The sequence below is a fragment of the Mus caroli genome, chromosome 17 (genome assembly GCF_900094665.2).
Source record: "Mus caroli chromosome 17, CAROLI_EIJ_v1.1, whole genome shotgun sequence".
Taxonomy (NCBI): domain Eukaryota; kingdom Metazoa; phylum Chordata; class Mammalia; order Rodentia; family Muridae; genus Mus; species Mus caroli.
The window spans coordinates 82,633,334-82,643,130 of NC_034586.1; the positions used below are offsets into that span (position 1 = coordinate 82,633,334).

The 9,797-nt window shown below is 43.3% G+C and overlaps 1 protein-coding gene across 1 annotated transcript in view; it reads left to right on the top strand.

The window, feature by feature from the left end:
- Cript (CXXC repeat containing interactor of PDZ3 domain) overlaps positions 1 to 5,789 on the top strand; it is an 11,122-nt gene extending 5,333 nt beyond the window's left edge. The window contains exons 3-5 of the mRNA XM_021149204.2: positions 546 to 600; positions 3,504 to 3,607; positions 4,214 to 5,789. Coding sequence (XP_021004863.1) covers positions 546 to 600; positions 3,504 to 3,607; positions 4,214 to 4,278 — 224 coding nt within the window. The 3' untranslated portion in view covers positions 4,279 to 5,789. The remainder of the gene's footprint in view (positions 1 to 545; positions 601 to 3,503; positions 3,608 to 4,213) is intronic.
- Positions 5,790 to 9,797: the final 4,008 nt, after the last annotated feature.

The following is a 9,797-nucleotide window of genomic DNA, read 5'->3' on the forward strand; positions in this document are numbered from 1 at the left end:
AATGCATTTTGCATTATGCTATGTTTAAGTATGGCCCCCACATAGACTCATGTGTTTGAACAAGTCTATGGGGGGCAGGGAGTAGAATGTGATGGTTTGTATATTCTTGGACTAGGGAGTGGCACCATTTGGAGGTGTGGCCTTGTTGGAATAGGTGTGACCTGGTTGGAGTAGGTGTGTCACTGTGGTTGTGGGCTTACTATCTTCACCCTAGTTGCCTGGAAGTCAGTCTTCCACTAGCAGCCTTTGGATGAAGAGGTAGAACTCTCAGCTCCTCCTGTATCATGGCTGCCTGGATACTGCCATGTTCCCACCTTGATGATAATAGACTGAACCTCTGAACCTGTAAGCCAGCCCCAATGAAATGTTGTTTTCTAGAAGACTTGCCTTGGTCATGGTATCTGTTCACAGCAGTAAAACCCTAACTAAGACAGGGTCATTTATTGATAGAAAGTCAAAGAGTGAACTTGGGTATTACATGTTATGTTAAATGCACAAAAGTAAATTGGCTGATATGTATGCACTTTTTCCTTTTTAATATATAGAGAGTGGTGGGAGGAAGCTGAACGAAAATAAAGCTTTGACTTCGAAAAAAGCAAGGTGAGTGAGAGCATCCTGGGGCAGTCATGACGCCCACTTTGCAAGCGTAAGCCTAGTGCAGTGAGCTCCTGCCTGCTGTCGTTGTGGCTGAGTTGGGTCGTGTTTCCATACAAAGGCAGACTGTTGGCTACCAGCGCTTCCCCACCCTATACCGTCAAATGTATTAGTGCTACTTTCTACTATTTTAACAGAAGGCATAAATTTTATTTTTATCTACTTGTTAATTTACCTACAAATCAAAGGCACCAAGGAAATGTGGAAAAGTCATAAGCTCCGGAGTTGGCGCTGAGTTTGAATCTGGACTCTGTCGTTGTAGTCACATGACCTGAAGCCTGGGGCAGTTTCTTACCCTTTCTGAAGTGCACCTTTTCATCTGAGAACGAGGACAAAATCTCCCCAATTTTGATACGTTGCTTCATTATATTAAATTTATATTTTTTTCATGAACATTCCCACCGCTATCCCATTTCCTTCCTTTTACCACAGTGAAGGATTATTAGCCAGAATGGTCATGTAGAAAGGTCACGTGATTCCTTTCCTTAAAGCCTTCCATTGGTTTTCCTTTTCCAGTAGAATAGAATCTGGGCTCTCTACCATGTTCTCACAAGGTCTTCTATGCTATGACAGCTTCCTCTTCTTCCCTAAGACCTGAATGTTTGCTGCTTCCGCGCTCCTCCTGACAAGTAACTTGAGACTTGGCTGAGATATGATCTGAGAGAGGGGTCCTTACCCACCATTTATCTCTTCCCCAGCACAGATGGCAGCTGGGATTTTCTCTGTAACCCTTGGCTTGGTAAGGTCAGGGAATTTGTACTGCTCATGTTTGGTAGTGAGAACAGTATTTGGATATAGTAAGTACTCAGTCGGTATTTGCTAGATGAATAAGTGGTCATTGTGTGGCATTATCCTAGGAATTAAACGAGATAAAAAAAAAAATGAAGCTTTTACTTTATAAAGTGCCATCCATACTATATATCGTTGCTTGATGATGCTTTCCAAGACCAGTTTTTATTAGTTATTTATACAAATTGTGCAACTTCATATATATTTAATTCCTTTATGCTCTTAAATTTTTCTGATATTTCTAAATTGTAGCTATTATTTTTGAGTATTCTAGCTAGCTTGTTTTAGAGAGTATACTACTATATTACATTAAAATTTCAGTACCGTTATTTATAATGAGCAAGAAACTCTGGGAGGCTGGAGAAATGGCTCAGTGGTTAAGAGTATACACTGCTTTTCCGGAGGATCCGAGTTCAGTTTGGACATCAAGAGGCTCACAAACTGCCTTTAACTCCACTTTCAGGGGATCCAGCACTGTCTTCTAGCCTTAGCAGCACAAACCCTGACACAAACACACATATAAACATAATTCAAAAATTAATAGAATCTCTAGAAAAAGAACAAAATTCCTGCCAATTAATGATAAAAGCTCATTTCGAGGTTAAAATGTTGTTTTAGAACAATAAAAATGTGGTTTCAGAAAAGTACTCTAAACATCTAAATTGAAACAGAAATTTTACTTACTCTTGTGGGAGTAAAGTGATTCAGTTTAGAAAAGCTAACCTCCAAAACGTACCTATTACCTAGCCGTTATGGTACATGTCGGGAGCTGAGTGGGAAGATAGTAAATGGTGTGACAGCCTGCGCTATGGAGCCAAATTCTGTCTTAAAAATCAAATGAACCAGCAAGTAAAAGGTGTCTGTTTAATATAGAAAACAGTGGGGCTGAGAGATGGCACCACTTTTCCAGAGGACCTGGGTTCAATTCCCAGTACCTATATGGTGGCTCACAACTGTCCCTAATTCTGGTCCCAGGAGATCCAGTGCCCTTTTCTGTCTCCCACAGGCACAACCCACATAACACAGAGACATTTATTCAGGCAAGACACCTGTACACATAAAATTAAAATATATATATAAAGGTAAAATAAAAATTTTTTAAAGAAAAGAATATCCCATGCTGTAGCCCAAACAAGATACTAGGACTATGATGTTTCATGGAGCAAATATAAATAGTTGTTTGAGGGGAAGGCAAACAGTCAGTTTTGGGAGAATTGTTTCTTACAAAGCTATTTGCCCTGTGTTTCCTATAGGTTACCATGTTCATGTAGAAAACCCTGTACTTGAAAATGCTTGTTAAAGTGAGGAATCATTAGGAGATGGACCTGCTTTGTTTTACAACCAACTGTAGGTGTATTCATCTATTGTTGGCTATTGAGATTAAGCCTTTTCAGTCTGGATCTACTGACAAGAGTTTTATATAACATCTCACATAAACATGGTTTCATCACCAGAATATATATTTTGTACCTTCAGAGTGGAGCAAACACTAAGCCAGGTGTGATGGCTCGTGCCTGTAACACCAGTGCTTCGGTGCTGATGACAAAAGCATTGGGAGGTCAAGGTCATGCAGCCTGGGTTCACCAAAAGAGGGGCCTGAGCTGGGAGGGGAATGGACCCGGGAAGATGGCCTGAGTTTGCTTCTCAACACCTATAGTATGCAGCTCAAAACCACCTGTAACCCCAACTCTAAAGGACCCGAACCCTCTGGCTTCCATAACTACCCCTGCACACGAGAGAGAGAGAGAGAGAGAGAGAGAGAGAGAGAGAGAGAGAGAGAGAGAGAGAGAGGAGAAAGAGAAAAGAAGAAGAAGAGGAGGAGGAGGAGGAGAGGGAACATATGGAGTCCTTCTTCCTATTTTTAGTAGTTGGCTTACCCATATATAATCCCAGCACTCAGGAGGCAGAGGCAGGTGAATCTCAGTGAGTTTAAAGCCAGCCTGGTCTACAGAGTGAGTACCAGGACAGCCAGAGCCATACAGAGAACCCCTGCCTCACACACACACACGCATTTCTATTGTAGTATGACTATTTCTCTTTTTTTTTTTTAAATTCTCTAGGTTTGATCCATATGGAAAAAATAAGTTCTCCACTTGCAGAATTTGTAAAAGTTCTGTACACCAGCCAGGTTCTCATTACTGTCAAGGCTGCGCCTACAAAAAAGGTATGCGTTTTTAACTTAATTTTTTGACTTATATCAAATCTGTCTCATTTGCCATTGCTTTGAATAACAAAGGAATAATAACCTTTCATAAATTGTTAGTCAAATGCTCCTTTTTACTAAGATAAAATAGAATTTAAAATAAATTTATAGTCAAAAGGATATTCCTTTTTCTTATGATGTTTTGATGTTCTTAAAGACTCTTTGTGTGTCTGTCTGAGTGCGTGTATATGTACATGTATGTGCAGCTCACCTAGGCCTTAGGCATGTGTGCTCACAAGCCACAAGAGGGCACCATGTCTTTCTCTCTTACTACACCTTTTGAGGTAGGGTGTCTCCCTGAACCTGAGGTGCCTTTTTCTCAGTTGGGCTAGAAGCCAGCAAACCAAGGTTCCTCCTGTCTGCACCCCACTTGGATCTGAAATTATGGGCATTTGTGAGAGTGTGGACGTTGAACTCCAAACTCTGGTTTATATGATTACAGAGCAAGTGCACTTACCCGGGGAGCCGCCTCCCCGTCCCACTGAGTGACCTTTTAAGCGTTAGATTGGCACAAATAAACCAGGCAGCTGCACTGCTTGCTCACACACACGTTTTCTTTTGTTTCAGGCATCTGTGCGATGTGTGGTAAAAAGGTTTTGGATACCAAAAACTACAAGCAGACGTCCGTGTAGATATGTTGATGAAGACCCTGACTCTCTAGGATTGTACTTTGTGCTTCAACTTTTCAAGGCATAGCATGAATGGATGTCCATCTTACAAAATAACCAGTTTGAAGATGAATGATTCAGTCTGAAGCAGGGAAGTTGATCAGTATTGATTTGTCTGCTCTCAAAAAGTTCTGAACAGCAATGATATGCCCAGTTTTCTGCCTTAAGTGGTTATTTTCCTTGTGAGCATTTTACTGAACTAGATAAGAGACAAAATTAATGAATAAGGTGTTCCCGACTTCTGTACGCACTGTCTACTCAACATTATCCATATAATTCTTACCTAATCCATGCATTTATTTATAGTTACTGCAAATGTGAAATTACTCATCCTTTTGCTCTGAACTTGACATCCAGACCTCAGACTTCTCATTTATTCACAACATCACAGTTCTTAGAATGAGCAGCACCTTAGTTAAGTGCATTTTCATGAGCTATAAATTATTGCAGAGTGGTTCCTTAGTGACCAGTCCTGCCGCAAGTCTAAGACAAGTTGCGTTTTTTATTTATATTTGCTGTTGACACTAAAGTCCAACATGTGACTGAGAGCCACGGGGCCCAACTGTCCAGGCATGCACTGAAGTTCAGAGATGTGCATTCTGTCGGCATTATCTTAAATTCAAATGAGGATAAATTTCTTCTGTTTCGGAATGCTCTTTGAAGCAAGAAACAAATCTTTCCTTAACACCCCTCCACCCCAGCTGCCACTCCCTCAGAAATAAAGCAAGCAGCCTGGCCTTTTGTGTCTTCAATGATGTCACTGTAGACTGCTAGGAGATTATTTTTGAGGTTTCAAATGAAAGTTTTTCTTGTTGCCTTCTTAGGATTGGGTGTTCCTCCTTTAAAACCCTCAGCTTACTTGGAGACACAGAGCGTATTCTGTTTCCATCAGCAGGATCTTAAATACACATCACTAGCCAGGCAGTAGTGGCTCACGCCTTTAATCCCAGCAGTGGGGAGGCAGAGGCAGGCGGATTTCTGAGTTCGAGGACAGCCAGGGCTACACAGAGAAACCCTGTCTCAAAAAAACCAACCAAACAAAAAAAAACCCTTCTGTGTTTAATTAACATGATTTGGGAGTGGTGGTTGGGTTTTAGTTTTTTGAGACAGGGTCTCTCTACATAGCCTTGTCTGTCCTGTAGACCAAGCTGATCTCTGGAAGTGTTGGGATTTTTAAGTCATGAAGGAGCCAGTGGCACAGATCTGTGGGTGTGCTGTATTCACACAGGTCCTTACCCTCCAGCACAGGACGGTCTGTTCTGATTGTCCCCCCCCCACCCCTTAGCCCTGCAGTGAGTTGTTTGTCCAGATGTCCCTGGTTCAAGTTGTAAAATGTCTGGGCAAACCCAGCAAACAGTTAACATGTGATTATTATTTATCAGCCTGTTCATACAGGGCAAAGTCCGACAGTTTGTGTGGTGTTGCTTCCCTCCCAGGTCACTTAGTGAATGAAGCTGAGTGCTTTTAAAGTTCAATAGTTATTGGATTTCTGCTTTATTATTTCTAAATGTTTGTACATAAAGTAGAATCTGAGCCTATTTCAAAGCAGTGATTATAGCCCAATAATAACCATAAAGTTGGGAGCTGAGCTAAAATAGTGGGGAGTCAGTGGAAGTAAGATACAGGTTTAAACACAGCAGGGAGAGACCGGCTGGACTAAGCAGAGTGAGGCCTGTCCCCGCAGGACTTTTCAGTGTGGTAATAGTAGGCCTTTCCACCAGGGGGCAACGATGCTCTTCCTGGGTTTAATTTGCAACCATGCTAAAATATTTGCAGTTAAAGCATCCCAAAGATCAAATATGTAGGCTTAAGTCCCAGATAATATTGTGATAGCCAGAGAAGTTTATCATCAAACGTGTAAAATGTGGAAACAAGGGCAGTGGCATTTGCCTGAGTGCACGAAGCCCTGGGTTGATTCCCAGTACTGTATGCACTAGGTGTGCTGATCAGCACATGGGAAGCAGAGCCAGGAGGATTACAGGCTAAAGGTGACCCTTGACTATATTACAAGTTTAAGGCCATGAACTACATATAAGTAGCTTAGGGACTACACTATACAACGTTTGGCATTCCTTAGCTCTGTGAGACTCTTTAATAAAAAGTGGGATGGGCAGGGGTGGGAGGTTAGTGGTTAAGTGCGCACAGCTCTTACCCAGATGCTGGTTTCCTTCCAGCATCTACACGGTGCCTCGCAGCCTCGCCTCTGGCCGCCATAGTCTCCTGCACACACATGCAGGCTCACACACACAAATAAAAATGGATCTTTAACTCTGGAAAATAAGTTTAAAATTTTGCTAAAAGGCAATCTTCAGAACAAAGATGGAAAATATTAGAAAACAAATCCAGCAACACAAAACAATGTTTTGTGACCTTGTGGGCTTATTCAGGGAATTCAAGGATGGCTGACAATTTTTAAGCCTATTAAAAGTACCCACGTTTGAAAATAAAAGGAAAGCTGGATGACGTCTCTGTGTGGGAAAGATTATCTAATAAAGTCCAATAGTCAGGGCTGGAGAGATGTCCCAATGGTTAGTCACAGTGGCTATAATTTTATACACACACACATATTTCTAGCCCCTATGAAATAAACTAGGTCCTCTTGCAAATGCCCATGGCCCCAGGACTGAGAAGGGTAAGGACAGGAGGGTTGGTCACTGCTGCTTGAAGACTTGAGCCCCAGGTTCAGGAACAGACACTGCCTCAGAGGAACTGGAAAAATGATGAAGGGCACCTGATGCCCTTCTTCTGACCTCTGCTTCTACAAATGGGTGAGCGCACCCACACATACATGCAAATAGATAGATAAATAATGAAATATTCTAAAACCTAAGGAAAGGAGTTCCTTAGCCTACTAAGGTGACAGAAGGCCCAGAACAAATGTCACAGTTAAATGTAAAAGTTAAATGTGTTTCTTGAAAGAGAGGCGCCCGGCTTTGACCTCATGGGGAGTCATGTTTGCGTAAGCTTACTCTTGCCTCTTTTGTTCAAAGCGCTGCTTAGGAAGGATGCAGAGGAACCCTTACTGTAAGGATAGCTTAGCCCCAGGATGAAGGTGTGGTCTCTCCAGGGCTGCCTCTGAGGCCTGGTTCTCAGTGGGGACTTAGTATTATCCTGCTTCAGCCTCCAGAATGATGGACATCAACCACCACAGCCAGTTCACTCTTCAGCTCCCAGCCCCCAGCCGTGTGGGCTTGCACACTAGATATGACAAGGACACATGAGGATGCCAATGGAGGATTTCTGGAACGTTTTCTGTGGCCCTGCTGCCTTTCTAGGACGCTGCTCTGCATCTTTGCCCTGCCACACTGCCTTAACTCTAGCCGTGGCCCCCACTCAATAAGATGATTAGGCTCTGCTTCTGTAGGAGTCTCGGCCCTGTGCTGCCTATTCTCCAATATCCAAAACAGTTTTCACAATTTTCCCCAGTTTTAAAGAATTAATTGGAGCAGACAGGTAAATATGGCCCTTAGTATTTTGTCATAGTCAGCCAGGACCATTACAGATGGACTAAGATGTTTGTTTTGATAAAGCTCTCCATCCCAGTAAACCCATGGTAGGCTGAAAACGTTACAAACACACCCAGCAACCGAACATCACAGCTTACAGCATAGCTCACTGGAACATCAGTTGTCATCCCCCACCCGAATTCTCCTCCCACATGCCGCTGCCAGCATCTCGAAAAAGCATCTTCCTACCTCTCACTAGCCTGGGGAAAGCTCAGCATTCCAGAGCCAAGTACATTTCTTCTGAATGTAGAGTGCTTCCTCACTATCCTAAATTCAGAAGATGTGATGCCAAGTTATCATAAGCGGAGACCTGTCAGTGGGTTTATTGGGGCTGTGGAGTATCACTAGCCCAGACTGGCCTAGAACTCTAGATTCAGCCTTAGCCTCCCAAATGCTGGGATGAACAGGAAAGCACTCCCCATGTCTGGCTTGTCTTGTACAGTTTCTTATGTTCCCCGCCCCCCACAGACTCCTCCCTCTTCTAGTTGCTTTTCTCATTTCTGCCTCCCTATTTGTAAGTAAGCTTTCCCTGACCTTTTTGGCCATTTGTCCCATGGGGACCCAACAGTGAAGAGACTTAGATTGTTCAGCAGCTCTGCTTACAGCGATGGCCAGCTTCCCCAACAGTGTCACTAAATGATACCTTTGACTGGGAAGAGAGTAACGAGCAGTCTTAATTCCTCTTGCCTGGAGGTTCACGTGGAGGGAAAGAGCCTAAGCAGTGAGTGTTTGGTCACTGGCTCTTCCTGCTCTAAGGTCCAGTGCACACCATCAGCTGTGCATGGTGAAAATCTGTTTCCCCAGCTCTGGCACCTCTAGATGTTGGCCATAGCATGGAATGGGCGATACTCCTCCGCCAGAAGTATGCACAGGTGTTTGTGCTGCAGGGTCAGAAAATCACATGATTCTCATTTGTCCTTCATTCAGCCAGGGTTCTCTAGGTCAGCTTTCCAGCCACTTCCAGAGGTGCCATAAGGTTGTGAGCCAGTTAGCACTCAAGTGTATGCCAAACCTGTCCCCATCCTTAATGCCATCGCAGTTTGGTTTTTTTTTTTTTTCCAGCAGTGACAGGTCTAATGCCACTTGTTTCTCTCCACCCACTCAAAGCTGCGTCCTTCGATGCCTCCCTTCATTATCTTTGGGGTTCACACCATTTTCCCCCAAAATATCCATGCTACTTTGTGAGTTTCTTCTCATTACATCAATGACCAGTACATATACACATTAAGCACAAACATTTTTCTTGAGCCTCAAAAGAATTGGTCCTGATTGAGAATTGACGCAGGGTGGTCAACCAAGGCTTGTCATGTACAAAGTAGTCTCAAGGAGATGGTGCAGGTTGTCATAAGGGCCACGCCTTAAATGTAGTTTAATAAAGCAGAGGTTGTGGCTTTATGGAGGCTGCTTGGCTGAGGCTCCTGCAAACCCTGGATCCAGGTAATTCTGCTGATCTGCATATGTGGCACGGTGATGGGTTCCTTCTATCATCTTCCTCCCTGGTTGTTATTCTCCCAGGGTAGCCTAGTTTGTGCTCTGAGCCCAGAGAAAACATAACAGCAAGAAACAGAAACAAACAAGTCTTCCTTGCTTTGGTTTTAGAAGCTCCCTGGGGATGAGAAAAAACAAAGTAAGGGCACAGACAATGTTTGGAAGAAAGGAGGAGCCTACAAGTGGGAAAGTCCTCTGAGAAGACGGGATTTGTGGTCGGGAACTCTGTCCCATTACCCACGTTCACTTGGAAGATAAGCAGTCTCAGCTAGGTTTGTAAGACTTGGAAACTGAGAGAGTACATGTTCCCTGTGACCTTAAGTAGAGTTCCCCTGAAAGTGTCAGAACCTCAGGAAAGAGGTGTGTTCCCGTGTGTGTGTCTAAGAGCACGAGGGCACACACACACATACACACACACACAAATTTTCCTCTCCATTGCTGTGATTTAACACTGACCAAAATAGACTTGCAGGTTCTAGTTCATCACTG